The sequence below is a fragment of the Pipra filicauda genome, unplaced genomic scaffold (genome assembly GCF_003945595.2).
Source record: "Pipra filicauda isolate LSUMZ 115617 unplaced genomic scaffold, ASM394559v2 scaffold50_size3627746_pilon, whole genome shotgun sequence".
In the NCBI taxonomy this organism is placed as follows: Eukaryota; Metazoa; Chordata; class Aves; order Passeriformes; family Pipridae; genus Pipra; species Pipra filicauda.
In genome coordinates, this window is record NW_024104654.1 from 2,835,437 (window position 1) to 2,855,587 (window position 20,151).

General features: G+C 40.3%; 1 protein-coding gene across 2 annotated transcripts in view; it reads left to right on the forward strand.

The window, feature by feature from the left end:
• The window catches only part of LNX2 (ligand of numb-protein X 2), a 57,446-nt gene that overhangs the window by 24,449 nt on the left and 12,846 nt on the right, over nucleotides 1-20,151 (forward strand). Inside the window, exons 1-4 of one of the 2 annotated variants that reach the window (XM_027727178.2) lie at nucleotides 372-728; nucleotides 7,918-8,442; nucleotides 15,435-15,673; nucleotides 16,724-16,923. In XM_027727178.2, coding sequence (XP_027582979.1) covers nucleotides 7,979-8,442; nucleotides 15,435-15,673; nucleotides 16,724-16,923 — 903 coding nt within the window. In that variant the 5' untranslated portion in view covers nucleotides 372-728; nucleotides 7,918-7,978. Of the gene's footprint in view, nucleotides 1-371; nucleotides 729-7,917; nucleotides 8,443-15,434; nucleotides 15,674-16,723; nucleotides 16,924-20,151 lie in introns of those variants that run through there. The other variant, XM_027727177.2, reaches the window with a different exon arrangement.

Sequence of the window (20,151 nt, forward strand, 5' to 3'; positions counted from 1 at the left end):
GGAAGAGATGGGCTGGCGTTTCTCATTGAAAATAGTTAAGTCCTGCAATTTAACTATTCAGAAAGTTCTTTTATCCTTTACACCCCTCCACCCCCAGCTTCTCTCTGTCATCAAAGCTATTTTGCGATTAATCCCAGTGCTGTCTCCCTGAGTTTCCTCCATGCACACCCGTAGGGCTGGGGGCTGGTTATACAGAAGAGCAGAAAAAGGGAACATAGCTCTCAGATTCCTTTAGTTTCTTTGGATCTCTGCTGCTCCTTAAAATCTGAATTAATCAAATCAAATTCTCTCTGTGCATCTCCAGGAGCAAGCTACATTTAATCTAGTTAAGTGTTTTCTGTTCATCCATGAAAGTCCCCTTTTCAGGGCAAAGTGCGCAGGGGAGGGCTTTCCAGAAGGTTTAGCATCTTGATGGACAGCTTTCCGCTGCCTTCATATCTCCGAACAGAAAGGGTGGCACATATGGCAAGGGCTGGTGGACAGATTGCACGGCAGAAAATATCCATGGTGGATAAGCAAATGTTTTACTCTTTCTTGCCTTTCTCCTCTGCTCCATCAGTGAGAAGAAAGCTTTACTAATTGTCTCCTTATCGTGGATTTTTGACTCTTGGGGTACTCTCTTTGCTTCCACTGGATATAAAAGCCCACCTGTTACAGCAGGTGTAATTAGATACTGCTTTCCTTATTTTTGCACTAGGAAGGAAATTTGTCTTTGGGTCTCCTGGCAGGTAAGAGTGCATTATTTTCACTTTCATTTCATTTTACTTTTTATTTTTTCACTGCTGCAAAAAACTGGAAACAGGTTTAGAAACTTGAAGGAGGTTTCTTGCAGATCTTTTTATATGCTCAGACCTAAAAGTTGCCAGCCTGCTCGGTTGTTGAGATACCTGGGTGCATCTTGAGTCGCCAGGTGCTTGTCCCATGTTTAGGCATTCCTGCAGTGTGGTGGCTTCTGACACCAAATAGGGTTAGCCTCCAGAAAGAGGCACTTTTCTTTCCACTGAGTAGAAAATTTAATTTACTTAGAGAAAGGGAATCCTCTCACAAATTATAAAGACAGCTCCTGCCTCTCTTGTGAAGTGGGATGGCAGAGGAGGGAAGTACTTGTGAGCAATACTTCACTTAGGTTGGGCAGCAGTGGCTGCCATGCCTGTAGAGGAGAGGGTACAAGCTCAAGTTCATTCTTCTCCGGCGGGGTTCGTGCTTCCTGCAGACTAGGAGTGGCTCTCATCTGGCTTGGCTTGAGTGTCCTACTTCCTCCCTTTTCAGTGTTAATCTTGTTCAGTTGGAATATGGAAAATTTAATCTGTAGAGGTATGTTCATTAAAGGTTCGTACTCTTACCTCCTTTTCTTCTATTCTGAGGTGATTTATTTGATGTAACTCTGTATTTGCTACAAAGAATGGATATTTCATTGCAGGGACCTCTGTCCAGTCACAGTGCTCATCTTCCCTATCTCATTCGAGACCAATTTGACTAACATAAAGCTGTTTTAATCTCCTGGTCCCAAAATAGAAGCCATTCCATTTGTGCCACGGAAGATGGCTGCAAGATGATCTTTGCATGTTTGAGCAAAACCTTCTGGCCATTTGTTTTATCTTTGGGCACCATGTCCCTCTCTTTCCTCCTGTTAAGGATGTCGAGCATCCCTGGGTTTGAGGTTGTGGTTTTGGGAGGTGGGCATCATCCATCATCTCTCCTAAGGATGACTAGTCTTGTGCTTCCCTTTGGTGTCCCTGTTCTGTACATCACTTCGTTTCCTGGTGTGATGATTGCTTGGAACCTCTAAACCTCTGTAGGCAGCCGTGGGGCAGAGAGGGCAGCACAGACATTTCCTCTGCCGGTCCGCTCGCGTGGCAACGTCTCACACCCTGATGTACAGCGGGGACCCTTAACGTTGCAATGGTAATTAAAGCCCGTAGCCCCCTAGTTGCCATGGAAACACGGCACTCTACAAATATCAAACACAGCTTACAGTCCTGTTAATTTTCCCAAAAACACTTATTCCTCAGATTTAAGCAGGGTTGCATTTTGCATTTTTCTTGAAAAATACCGTACTGTGAAAATACTCAGCAAGGGGAGTGCATGTGCATGTTTTTTTAAGGAATTGCATGTAAAAACCCTCGCTCCTGAGGTGGGGAAGGAAAACTGTCACCTGTGACCCGTTGCCTTTGCAGTGATAATGGCGTCATCACCTGGTGTAGGGTTGACATCTTGTCTGTGAGGGCATTCCTTTGATGGAACCAAAAGGCTATCACAGAGGCAAAAAAATAATCTATGGAGAGGTGGTTTTATTGCAAACCTGGCATTGCCTGGTTTTGGTTCAGTGGAACCAAGTCACCATTCATGTGCAATATTATTTATTTTGAATATAAAACTTCCAGTCACTGTGCTGAACACTTAAAAACATGGAAAAGGGTTGCTTGTATTTTTTTTTTTTTTTTGGCACCAAAAATAGGTGTACTGGGTAATTGGCATGCGGTGACAGTGTGGCTGCAGCTTTAGCAGAAAACTGCCCCAGGCTAATTGCTGTGCCCTGTCCATATCTGGTAGATTTTGTTTCCTGACTTTGAGCTGACAGGTGCTATTTTTTGACAACACTTTCATTTGTTTGCATTTTCAAAAGACAAAGAGTCTTAACAGGATTACTGTCTCATAAACTTGGACTAGAATTGTATTGGGGTTTGGTGTCTGAAGGCAGTGCAGCCCTCAGATATCAGTATAATTAACATGGCTGTTGTAAAGTCAATACATGTTGCTAGTACTGCTTCACTTGTTTGCTGTATGACTTTAATATTAAAGCAGAGATTGTATCTAATGAGCTGGGTCACGCTTATGGGAAGATGGGGAATAACACTTTTCCCTTCTAGTGCTGTTCGCTAGCTGTTTATTCCCATTATGTTTTTTATTAGTTTCTTCTATTTTTTATTCTTCCACTCAAGCTAGGGTCTGCTTTGAGAACAGTTAGGAATCATCAGCCTGATACTGTAATTCCTATGAAGACTACCGGACTGGGAACTAAGAACTAATGTTTAATTAATGTCATGATGTGGTTTTAAGGAATGGATTTAACCACTGTCTAGTTTCCCTTTCCTGGGGCTTGTGTTGATCCAGCCCTGACTTCTCAGACATGCTGTTCACAACCCTGGCATTTGAATAAGGCACGGGAGTTTGGGTATCATGGGACCCTTCCTAGCTAGCATAGGTACTCAGGTGCCATTGACCATGGAGAACAGGCTTTGGAAATCTTGTGACATTTTAAAATTAAGCCTGAAATCCAGGTTGATGACCATACTGTTGTTCAGTGTTACTGATCAGTTTGTGTTATATGTTGCCTTGCAAGGTCAAATCTGACTGACCAGGAAAGGACTGCCTGAATTCAGGGTCACATGAAGTCTTCACCATAGCTGTCAGAGTTTTTTTCCATACCCTCCCTTTCCACACTGCAGAGGGATAAGGAAGGGATATACTGAGGCATTTCTGTGCTGCCAGGAGGCAGCAAAATTTTGAGCCTTCTGGGAGGAGAAGAAGCAGCAGCCAGTACCTGGTGGCCTTTAATCTAGTGGAAATATGGGTGGACGGTTTTTCACTTGCAGTTGGTTTAAACTACACGGTAGAAATTAACCATTGATTCAATGGGGAGATAGATCTCGGTGTGAATATGTCCATTCTGGTGTAGAAAGTTGTTAGGCACAGAACTGAGATTTGCATCCCAGCCATTTTGGGACACCAGAGTCCAGCAAAGGAACAGAGGTGTCATTCATCTAAGGGTGCTCTTTTGACCTTTGCTTTTGGTTGAGAAAATTGCATAGGGGATTGCAAACAAAATAAGAAATTGTGGTACAGTAAAGGTAATTTTTGAAGAGGTTAGTTGGTAAGATGGTTGTTCTATATAGTTGTTTGCTTCTGGAGAATACTCAGGATTTTTTTGTAAAATTTTGACCAGTCAGTTAATGGGCTCTAAATCTCTAGGATTTTATTGAGATAATTTAGAAATAGATTACTTAAATCCTGAGAGCATTAATTGCAAAATACATATTTCCATTAACTTCAAACTGGAACTAGTGTTAATTATTTGTGACTTACGTAAAGACAACCATAGTAAAAAGGCCAAGTTATTGTTACAATTCCAGTTTGCTTGTGGTTTGTTTGGGGGTTTTTTAATAGTGCCTATTCAGATAGAAGGAATAAACATTGTGAAATCTGATGTAGGTATAAAGCCTGACATCTTATGCTTTTGTAAAAATGTGTCAGGCTTCTCCAGAGAATGTTAGTTGAATCAATAAGTCAGAACTAGAGGAGGCCTAAGGATAAGGCTGTCTTTTGCAGCCTAAAAATCGTTCTCGTGCGCACTCCACTTAAAAAACTAAAATAAAAATTTGCACAGTCAGATGTCCAGTCTTGCCTGGTTTCCAAATGGATTGTGATTTAAAACTGAAAGCAGGGCAGCACCTGCACTATTTGACTGGTTTAACGAAGTCCTGGGAGAATTATTTTCTAGGGAATTATATGACTTGAATAACGGGCCTGGCTGGCTCTTTTACCCACTTCATATTTTTTATAATTCTGGCTATTTTTCCTGTTTGCAGCTTTCCTGAGCTGTTATCATCCTGTGATACTGGTGATCTGCTGTGATAACAGATATAGCAAATAGTATAAGGGATGCAGAAAGAGGGTTGAAGTAGGGTATTATAAATGGCAGTGCTCTAATACTGTGGATTTCAGGGGTATAGTGCTTTACATCAGTGAAATTTAGACCTTGCCTGCCATCCCAACTGTTGCTCAGACTACAAATATTGTGTTTGTGGACTTTGAAAAGAAGCTGTTATTTTGCACTGAGAACAAATAGTAAAAAGTCTTTAAATTGATAATTAAGCACCACAGTATATGAACAATACAAGTCCTGGTGAGTGATTCCTCAGTGATGGAATGGGCTTGCCCCAAGTACAGCACAGCAGTGAAAAAAGCAGACAGAAGTGTGAAAGTACAGAAGTCTTGATTTTTCTATTATTATTTTTTTTGTTATTTTTTTATTTTTGAGGGGTATTTTAATTTTTTTGTTTGTTTTCGGGGGGGTTTGTTGTTGGTTAGGGGGTTTTTTGGGTGGTGGCAGTGGGATTTTTTTTTCCTTTTGAGTCTTCATGTTGTAATCCACTATCTGTTTCTTCCACAACTCTACTGGCAGAATGGTTGTGGAAGGGTGATGACGTCAGCTGCAGAAAAGGTGGTGGGGTTACTTCATATGGCATTTATTAATAGTTTAAGCTAACAGGACACTGGCAGCACCAAGGACTGACTAGAGGCAATGTCAGCTGTCAGCAGGAACAGCCTACCCCTGGCCTGGAGTGGCACCTCTGCAGCAAAGCACAGCATTCAGAAACTGGGGTGGGTCAGTCGTAGGAACAGGTGTGTCTGCTCACCTGCTGCAGTGGTGGGCCATAGAGTGACTGCCTGTGTTTCACTCAGGACAAGCTCTTGTGACTTCAGTGAACAGAGCCTGTCTCTGGGTATACATTTCCTAGGAGAGAAGACTCTTTGTGATAATTTTTAATGTGGCAGTGAATACCCAATTGCTCAGTAACTTTTCTGATTTTACCTTTTGTTCAGAATTTATAGTAAGCTATTAAAAAGAGTTTTTAACACATGCAAGGATTTAATTACAACCTTCTAAAAGAGGGGCCACAAGTATCTTTGACCACAGCAAGTCACACAGCTCAAAGTATCTCATGAGTATATTTACTGTATGACATTGCCTGGAGTTCTGTCACAGACTGCTGTGTGAGTTACACAGACTTCAAAGGATAGAAGTGCTAGAAGCCCTCAAGAAGGTGAATTCAGGATGTTCACTGTCAGGAGTCCATAACTGGAGCTCCATAATAGCAGTACGCAGAATGGTCCTTGGGTTTTTCTGTAGCCTTGCTGGTGTCAGACTTGGTCCTCTCTTGGGACCTGGGTTACCTGGAGAAGGAGGAAGAATCCTGGTCGTAGTCAATGGTAGAAGTGAGTCTACCATTTGGACAATGCACTCATGAAATGGCTTTTGCTACCTGTCTACGTGTCCCTTTCCCCTGCCCTGCCTGTTGGTGTTGCAGGTAACCCCAAGTACAATACGGCACGTGTACCACGTGTTCCTTTCCTGGTGCCCTGAGTAGCAAAATAATTTGGTAAAGTTGCAAATCAATGCAGTGTTTTTCTAGAGCATTTATCTGGTTTATTTTGCATTACATAAAGAACAGCCATTAGATGGTTCTCATCCCTTTTGCATTAATCCAGCAGCACAAATGCAGAGCTGCAGTTTGAGCACGTGGACCCCGTGCGCTGCTCTCCTTATCTGCTCTCCAATCTTTGAGCTCTTACATAATACGTTTAAGACTGTTTTTTGACTAATCTCTTTTGGGGTCTCATTTTGCATTCTTGATCTCCAGCAAGAAAGAACTGCTGTGCTCTTCTCTCGTGAAATCCTTTCCAGAAGGTGCACATTATCTACTACGAGACAGGGCAACGATGAGCATCAATTTCCACAGCAGAATAGAAGCCTGGATTACAAATTACTATTTAATCCTTTTTGCGTCAAAGGATATAATAATCCTTGTAAAATGTGCTCTAAGTCTTGTGCTTGGCTGTGTGAGGTTAAGGGGCAAAAACCAAAACAGGGAATCTCTTAAACAGTAAGACATAGTGAAACGCATGTATTGCACATGAATTTCAGAATATATATTTAGTACTACATTTCAGCAGCTAAAAATAAAGGTGATGAGCTGGTACCTAGACTACTAGTTTTCATTTCTCCGTATGGTTGCTGCTACTCTGCTAGAATACAGTAAGTGTCTGTCATGAGTGTTGCCTGCTGAATTGCAATTAAGAATTTAGTCACAAAGTAGGCATTGCTCAAATTTGCTTCCCCCACCACCACTGCGAACATTTACCAAAACTAACAAATATAGAGGTCTCTTAAGACTGTGAGAAAATTTGTTTTATGTTCTAAATCATCCTGTTTTGAGTGTCAAGCAGTGTGATTCCATAAGGGAGAGAAAGGTAAATAAGGTTGGGAGGGATAAGGATTTAGTGTTGGAAATTGCAGACTGACGGCTGCACAATTTCCCGACCAGGCAGCTATTTTAAGAGGGGCAAAGTTTAATAACATAAAAAGTTTAGAAAATAAGTCCCACAGTGACAGGCCTACAGTCCTTTATTGTCACATTGAGTCTGCTGTAACTTTGTTAGATAAAAAGAAAAACAGGATTAAGTTGTTTGAAACCAACAGCTTCATATGATTAGTTTATTCCATATTTGTATTACTGGCCTCTCTACTAAATCAGGTGGGTCATATTGGATAGAATCTGTCCTTACTGCGTAGCAACCCACAGAGAGAACCTGAAAATAAGTGGTGACATATATGCAATATTACTAATGGAAGGAACAGGGTAAGCCGTTTGCCGTTATTTTTAATGCACTCTTACTTAGAACTTTACTAATAATGTAATATTCTGTATAGTCAAAATCCTAAAAAGAGAGTAGAACCAGATTAAAATAATAATCTCATATTAAAGAACACATTTAATTACTTGGTCATATAACTATTATTCCACAATAGGGTATTTTTGTGCCAGATGCTAATTATACGCTTCTAGTGTGACATTGCATAATGCGGTGTCCTTGCTGTCACAAACTGGTCATCTTGCAGGTGAAAACTGTGCAGTGCAGCAGCTGTTACAGAGACATTAAATGTTTGTGTTGTAAAAGGAGTCATACTTGTACATTTTTTGTTTACTCTCTTCTATGATAAACTTAGAGAAAACAGGAATATTCCCTTAATCTGTCTAGCTGTTGTGTTATAATAAACCCGGAGTCAAATGTTTTGAAAAGAATTTTCATATTTAGTGCAAAATGAATAATTTATTTTTTTATTTGTTACAGAAAATGACATTTGATTGAAGAGCATAAGTCACCCTGGAAGAAGCTTCCCTATGAGCTTTACATGAGCAACCTCCTCCTACGAGGAGGAAGAGGAGGAGGATCCGTCAGTCTTCTTAGCTGTAAAATGGGGACTACAGGTGATGACATGGCAGCAGTGGAGCAGAATGCCTCCTTGAACCCTCTGTGCTTTGAGTGTGGCCAGCAACACTGGACAAGGGAGAACCATCTCTACAACTACCAAAACGAAGTGGACGATGACTTGGTCTGTCACATTTGCCTTCAGCCCTTGTTGCAGCCGTTGGACACTCCCTGTGGACACACTTTCTGCTACAAGTGCCTAAGGAACTTTCTGCAGGAGAAGGATTTCTGCCCGCTGGATCGAAAAAGACTCCATTTTAAACTCTGCAAAAAATCCAGCATCCTTGTTCATAAACTGTTAGACAAGCTATTTGTTTTGTGCCCCTTCTCTTCTGCATGTCAGGAAGTCATGCAGCGATGTGACCTGGCGGCACATCTTAAAAACAGGTGAGCGGTGCCAGTGCTTGCATTGCATGTTTCTTACACCCTACTATGCCAGTTTGTATAGCAGTAGAAATTGGTGGCAGGAGGGCGAGAGAGTTAGTGATGGCTTTTAAATTCCCTGTAGAAGACCCTAGGAAATGGTCAGTCTGTGACTATGTACAGCTAGAGCACTGGTAGTATATCACACCAGAAAATAGTGAAGACTGCTTGGATACAGCCATAGGGGGAATGACATGATTCATTAGAAGTCTGAAAAAAATTATTTGTCAAAAAAAAATAATAAATGAGGGTTGATTATGGTAGGGGAAAAAGGCTGAGGGAGGGGAAAAATTAGAGATGTGCAAAGGAGGACAGAAATAATGCAATAGGAACAAAGAAGATTTAGTTCAGGTTTTAGGGAGAAAAGCTTTACAATGGTCTAGCACTGGCACAGATTGTTTATGTGGTGATTGTGCATTTCCCACTTTCAGAACATTTATGAACATATTAAACTAACCTTTATCAGGAATTGTTATGTCAGAATTGATTCTACTTTGAGATAGGCAGGTGGACAGGGTACCTCTCACGTCTGGTGGGCCTCCTCTACTTGCCCTCAGTCTGGTCCAGCAACACTGGTGACCACCCAGGCAGAAAGGTTCATCTGGGAGGTGCATGGGCCTACCCCATGAACTTCTTTCCAAGTCTTGGTCTTTGTCCATTTAGAGACCATCTTTAGGTGAAGGGTGACATTACAGAGGGAGATCAAGAGTCAGGTGCAGTGTGAGTGTGCGTGCAGGCAAGTGCTCCACAGAGAAGGGAAAGAGGACAGCCACCACCTGCCTTGGAAACAGTTTGTTCGCATTCATATTTCCAGCATGCTGTCTTCCTGCTTCCCCACATCCTGAAGGCTTCTGGGGATTCAGAACCTGGGAGGACCCTGGGCATACAGAACATTGAGCAGCTCTAGACTGTGATGAGCCTTGGAGCTGCCTGGGTTTTGTTGGTTGTGGTAGTGCAGTGTCCATGTCAGGGAGGTATGGGGGCTAATGAAGAGCCTTTCCCTCTGCGTTTTTTTCTTCTTTTATTTCTCCCTGAAGTATCCATGTCAGCTTAGGCTCCTGCTTGTTTCCTTCTGGCAAGTAATTTCCGATCTATATGATTACTTGCGGGTGTTGAGAAGGCCTAATTGTTTGTTTCATTTATAACCCTAATATTAAACCGATTTGATTTTAATAAAAGGCAAAATGCTAGCAAGACTACTGCTAAATATTTGATTTATCTTCTGGTTTCCCAGTGTCGTATCCCTCACCTCTTCAGTCCTTTTTCCTTGGTTGACATCTCTTTGAATGATATTAGGGTTGTTTACAACAGAGTCACATAATTTTTTTTGTACATGGAACAGTGTGTGTGCCATCTTTAGGTATACATGAAATATTCATTTACTTAATGCAAAAGGTTATTATGAAATCTGAGTGAGCTGAATCACTAGCTTTTCCTGTTTGTCGGCTGGAAAAAAGCTTTCAGTTGCAGGAGGCTGCTCATTTTCAATTCCTTCTGTTGTCTTGGGATGCCGATATGCATTTTGAGTATATGGTGATTTACAGTTTTCAATTAAGTTTATTTGCAAACATCTGAACACCTGTAAATTATCATTGCTGCCATAAACGATGGCAGCAACTGCATAGTTTGAATTTGATTCTGTATGGATTAGTGAATCCAGTAAAATTCCACTACTGATCATTACATTTAGGAAAGAAATATAAAATCCAGTATTATTGTAATTGTCAGCATAGATTAATATAAACCAGTCTGAACAAGCCTTTACATGAACTGGTTTGTTTTTCTAAGAAATGTAGTATGGTTTGTTACTTTTCAGTGCCTAAAAACCTTCACACTCGGGTTTTCCGGTGTTGTTTTAATCGGCTCCATTTGAGCATAAAAGCTGGAAGAAAATGTTGTCATATCCACTAGGTGCCTCAGAGTGTAAGGTTACTGCAAGATGCTCCAACAAGGAGATGAGAGGCATGAGACACAAACTTCACAGTCACTAATTGCACTCCATGATACCTCATTGCATAAAAAAAATATTCTTGATTTCTCAAACTCTGAGTTTCATTACATTCACTTGCAAACTGTAGTTTTCAAAGTTAAACACAATACACATAATCTGATTTTAAAGAAAAAACCCAGAAGTAATATTGTACGATTTTTTACAGTCACTTGGTACAGAAAATTTGTTAGTGTTTAGTACAGTAGGTGCCAATTTAATTTCCTAAATATCAAAGGGAAATTGTGGTTCTTGTCTGCTCTGAAGCCACTTAACTCCGTGTAAGCTTCTCACGTCCTTGGGTGGGAGAGAAAAGTATGCAACAAAACCAGTCTTTTTTGATTTTTCTGAGTCTTCTCTGATTCACAAACCTAGTTAACTCCTAGTGCCTTGTTTTCTTCTTTTTTTTTTTCCCCTTTATTTTTTTTTGTTGTTTTCCCTCTGGCAAAAGACAAACCAAGACCCAGACGCTTAACTTTCCAGAGCAGCACCAGGTTTTACTTTGAATTGCAGTTGTAAATCTTGCCACCAGAATTACTGCTTAAGGTCACTTTGCTAGCAAAGTTTTATGAGCAATAGCAAAAGCATTTGTGTTGCTTCTCTGCAGTCTTTGCTTAAATACGCATCCTGCTTGGAAAATGATTTAGTGCAATTGGTTTGAGGTTATTTAGTGTGTTTGCTTTTATCAAACCTCTAGACTGGGCAGAAGGTGATGGCATAAGTTACAATGAATTCTTTCTTTATAGTAAGTAGTGAGCAAATATGTTTTTCAAGCTCCTACTGTTATTTCACAGAAATACCCTGTAAACTACATCTCAATTTTGTATGAAAGCTCTTTTTGTCAGCAAAGAGGGATTGCTGCTAGTGTTCCAAGAAGTCAGCTTTTAAATGAGAAATATAGTAGATTTGGCTGCCAAAAAACAAACAAACAAACAAACAAACAGAACAACAAAAACCCCAAACAAACAAAAAACCAACCAAAACCCACAAACAAACCAACCAAAAAAGACCATTTTTCTTCTCTGTCTGATATGAATTAAGAGAAATGGAAGATAAAAGCTATGCTTCATCACCATGCAGAACTGATGTTGAAGGGGGGAGAGGAAGAAGTCGATGAATATAAGCAGAAGCTTGTTTTACATACCGAGAACTGCCCTTCAGGTTTCCTGTTAAATAGCCAGCTTTAGCTAGTTGTTTTAGTATCATGGAATAGTTTGAGTTGAAATCTTACTCTTGAGCATCTTGATTCATGAAAGAAATAATTTTCACAAGTTTTAGAAAACATTCCCGCCTTTCTCGCTTCTAGCTAAGATATTCTGGCATTGTAGGTAGATATGAAATGCAGTTCCTGTAAGACATGTTTCACTCTCAATTCAGCCCTTACTTATGCAATTTGTTTTATGAGAATGGATTCCTGTACCCATACAATCTTCAAAGCTTGTTTTGATCACGAGATGCCCATCTGTGTACATAACTTGTTACAAGATTTAGTCCAAAATGTTCTTTATCCCAGATATTTGACAATAGCAGTATTGGTAACGGTGTGCACCTTTAGAGATTTATTGGCGCTTGTTAGCTGTTACAACTGCTGTATGGTTCTGCTGTTTGTGAATAATACATTCCTACTGCTAATAAAAATCTTTTTTAAGTTGCAAGTGGAAGTCAAAAATCTCCTTATAGATGTGATTGAATACCAATACAGGGCTTTGCTGCTTGGTAGGAGGCATACGGTGTTTAAAGACTTAAGAACTGGCATCCTGTGAATCAATGTCTCCACTGGACAACTACTTTCCTGGCAATGCAGTTGCACTATACCAGGTTGAAAGTCATAGTTTGTTACAATTAGTGGTTAATTTGGGGAAGAATCTGGAGGGGTTTTCCTCTTTTTTGCCCCATACAGTACTACACAAAAGGGATTCCACTGAACTGAGTAGGTGTGTTCAGAAGGCTCTTTACGTTTCTTGATATTAGCCTTTGAAATGACAATTAAACAATACTGGCAAAAATAAACCTCAAATCTATTTATATTTTGTGTGATGACTTTCATCATCTGCCAGGTAAAAATGGGAGAATGTGTTCTGTGAAGGAGGGTAGAGGAGGACCTGGCTGTGGTTTAGAAGGCTTTGACAGAAATAGGACGCTTCCAGGACTGAGTTTTGTGCTGTCCTGGTTTGATACAGTTTAAAAAAAATAAAATTGGAAGGTGTGCTTTGCCATCTCCACCAGGCCCTTTGGTTTCCTGAGGCCTTGTGAGCTGGCTCAATCAGAGCCTAACAGCACAGTGGTTTGGTAGAAGGTACCTAAAGGAGTATGTGGTTTGCTGAAGCAGTCTGTAACACTGGACACTGCTGTCTAGGCTCAGCGGGATTGAAGCGTGGTCCTCTGACAGCGTCAGTTTTGAATAGTTCATTCCCCTCTTTGCTGAAAAATCCCCACTCCTATAACAGAGCAGTTTAGGGACAGCAAGGATGTGCAACTTGGGGTGCCTTTGTGCTAAATTCTTACGGAACAGTGTGGGAGAAACATGTCTGTCAGTGCTCCCAGTAGACAAGAGGTTTCCTCTGCAAGAGCATTTACCTCTTGCTGTGTTGCTGCAGAAGTGAGTGATGGTGGAGATTGTTCTTTTTTTTTTTTCCTATTGCCAGAGTTAAGATTTGAGGGAGCATGAGGCTAAGCCATCAAGTTGAAGTATTTTAGAAATTTTGAGGGAAGCGTTTGCATCTCTCCTTTTCTTGTTTTTTTGGGATTCTGGTTTTGAGGTTTGCATTGTGAAATGGTCAATGTGAGAAATTTCCTGCTAAGTTTTACGTGGCTCTGGCCACAGAACAGATTTCTTAGCTGATCACCACTATATCAATGGTTTTATGCAGCAAATATTGCTTGGGCAAAATCAAGAAGTAGGGTTGTGTTTAATCATTAAAATCAGAGAAAATTTTTCACAAAGCATAACCTTTCAAATAATTTTCATCTTTTATGCTTGCACTTTCCTTCACTTTGAAGAGCAAGATGACCAGCAGTTGCTCTGGGGAAAGCCCTAAGAAATTTTTTCTGAAATGCGTCATGTTATTATGTGAACTGTCTCTAATGTATGGTTTTATGCATATTTCAGAGCATATTTGGGTTACCTTTTGCTATTCTTCAAAACATGGGGAACAAAAAGCTCCAGGAAAACTTTATAGCACCTTCCAATACCTACAAGGGCTACAAGAAAACTGGAGAGGGGTTTTTTGCAATGGCATGTAGTGATAGGTCAAGGAGGAATAACTTTAAACTGAGAGTAGATTTAGTTTAGATAATAGGAAAAAAAATCTTTACTGTGAGGGTGGTGAGGCACTTTCTTGGAACAGGTTGCCGAGAAAAACTGCGGATTCCCCATCCCTGGAAGTGTTCAAAGCCAGACTGGATGGGGCCCTGAGCAACCTGGTCTAGTGGAAGGTGTCGGTGTCCCTGCCCATGGCAGGAGGTTTTGAACTAGGTGATCTTTGAGGTCCCTTCCAAACCAAACCATTCTATCATTTTGTGCATATCATGACTATATATATATATATAAATGATTTAATTATTTTTATGTATCTCTCTCTATATATATCACTTTATGTATGTATAACATGGCTGGGGGTCACAAAAGCTAAGGTGTCTATCAACATTATTTGGACCTAAAAACTTTGTTATTAGGTTATCTTCAAAATCCCTCATGTTGAAACATTCTAACCATATATTATCAAATCCCCTTCACAGAGTATCAGAACAGAATTGTGATTCTCAAAATATTCTGCTTTAACAAGTTAGACTTCTGCTACCTTTAACTCTGTTAGCTCATTTCTTCTCCCATTGCAAAAATAAATAATTGCTTCTTTTGTTATAACAATCTGTCAAGTTCCCAAACAGTGAGTCCTTTCAAGAACGTGTTTCCTTTTTTTCTGACGCTGCTACAATGTGAGTGTTTTTAGGTGGTCAGCAGCTTCAGAAGCAGGAGCTTTAACGACATCAAATACTGTAAGAAGTGATATATCAGACACTGGCAAAACTGTCACAAAGGCAGATGTAAGATTGGTGTCCACATCTAATTATCTACACATAAACGCAAGACTATCCCATAAATGAAGGCTTTCCATGAATTTGCAACATTGTAGCCCTTCTTTCTTAAACATAAGCAAAAATAAATATTGCATTAAGAAGAATGGAAATTCACAAAAATGAGTTTATAGTGAAAAGTATCAAATGCTGAGGGAGGATTGTTACATAAGGAAAAGCAAAAAATTTTACCTCCTGTGTGAAGTCAGAGAAAACAGGAGATAGAAGGGGAATGAAACACCTTCTACTGGTCCAAGAGATGATGAGCAGAACTGTTACTTTTGTTGAACTTCTCATACAAACTCCTAGACAAGCATAATTTTTTTTTTAGTATTTTAACAATTAGTGCAATATGGGTAAAATTTTCATCTCTTTCCTCCCTCAACCCCAGGAAAATATGATGAAAAAAGATTGCTTCAGTGGGTCTCCAGACCTGTCTTTGAAAGGGGCTTCTCTTATGTGGCTTTTTTTGCCAGTCTTGCTTAGTCTTTTCAGCAAGGTTATCTTCCAGAAACTGAAATGTACAGAATCCACCTTCTAGTGCAAGGTATCCCTGCCCATGGCAGAGGGGTGGAACTAGATGATCTTTAAGGCCCTTTCCAACCCAAACCATTCAATGATAACAAATGAAGTCCACATTCAGAAGGTGTTACAGCACATTTAGTTCATGGCCAAAAGTAGTAGACATTTGGGGGAAAAGGCAGTATTATCTTGGGGTTCCGTCCACTAAAACATATTTTGGCCTTAAAATTCAATGTGTTTAATATTTATTTTTATGATGAGTTTAAAGCTGTGGCTTTGAAGAAGGCTGATTCTGTTCAACGGAGTACTCAGGGATTTTGTGCTACAAACATGGCTGCAGCCTTGAAGTATGGTATAAACCTTGTCTTCACAGGTGTCCTGGGGCTTCTCATCGAAGGGTTGCTCTGGAGAGAAGGAAAACGAGCAAGCTTCAAGCAGAAGCAGAGGGCGAGAGTGGTGTCGGTGGGATGGAGCAGCCCAGCAGTTTATCTCCAGATGCAGATCAGGGAATAGTGCCAGCTGAGCAGAGCTTTACCTCGCCTGCCCTTCCCACATGGACAGACGAGTCCGGCATCGACAATCCACCTTTTGAGGAGAACACAGTAGCAGACAGTATGTCATCACTTATCTTCTCAAGCCTCTTTTATCAGATGTGGAAACATTTGTGGTGTCAGAGCTTGTCACTTACCAACTGTGAATGTGCATCTTCATCTTCGGCTCTTTTCTTTTGCAATTTCTGGAGAAATGTTACTGGGTTTTGGTTAAGTGTAAGTTTATAACTGGGATAAAGTCACAGGAGGGAAAGAAATATCTCAGTGTGTGTCAGATACCATGGTGGTATGTATCATGTCATGGTCATGGTGCAGTAGTTCATGTTAATCTGCTAGTAGGACTGGCCTCACAGTGAGATGGAAGGAGTGTAATTTCTGTAAAATTACAGAAGTTGTTTTCTAAGATGAGGTTTGTGTTTCCCTCTTCCTCCTTGCCCCCAACTGGATCAGCAACCTTCCTGCACATGGAGTGCTGTCCTGCTCAAGCAAAAAGGCAGCTGAATTACTCCTGCATCCATCTGTACTGAATGAGCAGTAACGCCTCTAGCATCTGGAATTTTAGAGAGGAAGTGCTGAGCCTTACCACAGAGGAAGGTGGTCCTGTCCCTGTCTTTCTCCTCTGTATTTGCCATCCTTTGGCATTCCACTTTTCCTTCTTTAGTTGTCTCCATGTTTGCTTCAGAAATGGGCTTCTTCCCTTGACCTGGTAACTCAATAGCGGCTCCTAGTGCAATTGTGAAACCAGCTGACAAAGAGCTTACCGTGAGGTAACCCCTAAAACACATTTTTATCGTCGTCACCAAATGCAAATCTGCAAGCAACCCAATGTATAAAATTTATTATAAGGAACAGGATCCAAAGGATTCGGGTATCCTTTTACAATCCAAATGACCCCATTTCAGGAAGCATGGATGCTACTAAGTCATTAGAGAGCTGTTTCTAACCAGCTAGGAGTTTCATCAAGTAGTGGAACTAATCTATTTGCGCTTTAGTTTGTTGTTAAACCACTGCTTTGTGACCTCTCTTACATTATCCTTTGATGATTTGTTTTATTGAAAATGAATAAGTAGAAAGGATATTAATCATCTTTCTTTTTTAAAATAATTGGCAGCAAATCAACAGCCACCTGCCTTGCCTGAAGGAGAGATCACTACTATTGAAATTCATCGGTCCAATCCTTACATCGAATTAGGAATTAGCATAGTGGGTGGCAATGAAACACCTTTGATCAACATTGTCATTCAGGAGGTTTATCGAGATGGGATCATTGCCAGAGATGGAAGACTTCTTGCTGGAGACCAAATACTTCAAGTATGGAACCTAATTGTGTATTCTATCTGCTTGCTTTCCATTCACTCCTTGCAGAACTTCTGTTAAAATGAGATGGGAGATTTTCCTTGTCAGACTATGTTGTGTCAGTGTTAGCATTTCAATTATCAGTTGGAAGGCAAATTAATATTCAGAGCAAAGCCTGTAGTTTTAGTAGTTTTGGCTGTCATGCTTTATGTTGTTTCTCGGGCCAGTCCCTGGAATTTTTTCCTCCTTAGCATCTCTTATCAATGCTTAAAATACAAGTTTATTTTTCTGTTTTTAAATGTTGTGGGACTTGGTCCTTGTCTCAACTTTATGCATGCATTTTGAAGGAACCCAAAGTTATTTCTGGCTAACAAGTTGGCGTAACTTTATAAGCAATTTGTGGAATGTAAGGCTGGCTTCATCTAAACTGCTATTTTAATCTAGCTTCACTGTTATCTTCCAAAAGCCTAGGCAGTTGACCTGCATCTTTCAATATGTGTGAAAGAGTCAGTGATAGTCTTCAATGGCGTGATTTGAAGCAAGGTGCACTAAGTATTTTCAAAAAAAAGTAAAATTAAAATATAAGTTGGTTTTGATTGTGTATTTTTGTTATGGTTTTAAGTAACTACCACAGACAGTATAAAAAGATCAAATTCTTTTAATTTTGACGTTTCAATTTTTATGTTAGGGGAAGGGATTGTTTATAGGACACTTAAGAATGGCAGTAACTGAGTGCTGCATAAACAGGACAGTCCTCCAGCTTTTTTGTATTTTTAATCATTCCACCTGGAACAAATATATTACTGTCAATTCAAAAGTACTTCAGTAAAAATGACTGCTTTTGATCTGGCAGCCTAAGATCAGTACAAAAGTAGTATCAGCCTTCTTTATTTCACTGTTTTGAAATCAAGCTGATAGAAGTAGCTTAAATGCAGTAGTTATGCTTGGAATGAAATCAGTTTGCACTTCAGAAAATAAAGTCCCTTTTGAGAAACATGCCTTTTTCCTCTCCTGGAGTGTTAGCATAGTGTCTGGCCAAGAAAACAACCCAAGAGGTTTCCAAAATGTTGTCTTTTCAACAAGTAATTGCAGACACTGATTGAATGCTGCCTCATTTATTTTGATACTAAGGGCTCCACTTGGTTGACAGAATAGAGAGTTTGAGCTCCAGTGAAGCTTTGGAAATTCCTGCTGTTTGGGTAGGTGTCAATTACAGTTTCCAAGGCCATAAATGGCAGTACATTGACTGTAAATAGGAATTTACAAACTGCAGTGAGTCTTCCCTATCAACATGCTGGCAGTGGGGCTGTCAGATGCTAGGGGGGTTTCGAAGGGAGAGGTACAGAGGTTAAAAGCCGAACTTTTTGGAAGTTACAATACCTTTATTTCTTTGAATTTACCTGTGCATGTGCTGAGCTGTTATATTAAAATGACCAGACTCATTCTCTGGCGTCTGTAGTTCGGTACAGTTAGATGCAGCTCACCATGCATACTTTGGTTTGATATTTCTGAAAATGTCTTTAGGGACTTTTATGAGCAGTAAAGGTCTAAAAGAAAGCCAGAAAGGACTATGAGGTGAAACTCAGCATTTTCTTGCCCGGTCAAATGAGAAGTATTACCCTTTTAAGATCTGTGGGAACAGCATTTTGTAACAGCTACATAAAAGCTTATGTTGTCTGCAAGGTACAGATAGGTGCCTAACATTTTCAAAGTGCTCTACAAATTGTCTCTTTTTTATGCTGGACTGTGACTGTAATTCACGTAAAGCATGTCCTAATGAGAATCTCTTTCCCCAAGAAATGCTAAGGCTGTTTTATTCTGAAATTGTGAACTGCCTTGTAGAAAGAAGAATTACATTTTATTGCATGTATTCTTTGTGCCCTTTGAATGCTTCCGTATTTTATGTATTTACTTTAACTAGAGACAGCTAAAAATAAAACTGGACTTAATTTAAGTGCTCTGATGGATGAGCCATAGTGGTTTTTGTGGGGGGCAGCTCTAAATGTTATTTCTCCTAGCTATGCCCCTCTTCCCTTTGCCCAGGGTTACAGCCTGTCTCAGGGCAGTAGCAGAGCAGGACGTGACCATGGTTTGGTGTCTGAGCTCATGGTGCCGCTGGCAGCAGTGGCTTTGTGCTGGGGGTGGCTCAGTGAGGGTACTGTGCCCCTTCACCATTCTGAAACTACCACGGCCAAATGGTTTGGCACAGACCTCTCGGAGCCCCTCAGCTCAGATGTGTGATGTAAATGCGGCAGCTGTTGTACATAGATTTCTAGGTCCTTTCTCTTCAGACATTTTAAGCTTCAATATTGCTATTAGATGGTGAGAAGCTGCAAGTTTATATTTTTACTGAGGTTGCAATGGGGAGCATTAGAAGGCACAGGTAAGGCAGATCAGCATAGGTCATTTGATGTTAGTTTCTGTCTGCTGAAATTGCGGGGCAGGGGTTCCTCCACTAAGGCACAATAGTATGTTCTAGGGGTGAAGCTTTAGTGTTGACTTTGAATCCCTTTTTACAGGACAAGGCAAACACAGCTCTTGTGCTGATTTTTTTGTGGTGTTTGTTTTCTGCCAAATCTCATTGCACTGTCAGTTCTTACCTTATTCTGCAAGAAATGACTGAAGATTACTGATCTTTGTATCAGTGGGCCATATAACAAACACAATTCTTAGTTGTAAGGCAGGAAAGTTTAATTCATTTTTCATTTACAGCTGGATTTTGAGGGATACAGCTTAGAAGTTTTAAACTCTGACCTAGGTAAAGTCTGTGGAAAATCACCAAAGTTCACGCTAAGACTTGAGAATTAGGACAACCGCCTTTTTCCACAATCCTAATAAACAAATTTCATTATTCTGGATTCTGAGGTTTGCTGGGGTTTTTTTTTCATGTTGTGGAGGTACTGCTTATTGTAAGACACAAGCTTGCTTCAGAGATTTTTATGTATTCTTTTTATAGCTATTATTTTACAGTTTTAAGTGATGCTGGGCTTGACACTGAAAGCCAAAGTTCTTGGCCTGGAGAACAAACATCTAAGGAAGATAAGTATAGGAAACAAGGAGAACAAAACCCCTGACCTGTGATGGCAGAGGGTGTTCACTGCAAGAAAGATGTTGTCACTTCTGTGGGAAAAAGCCTAAAGGTGTACCAAGTTCAGATTAGATAGGAAAAATTTCTTCACAAAGGGGTTGTTAAGTACTGGAACAGGCTGCCCAGTGAGGTGGTGGAGACACCATCCCTGGAGG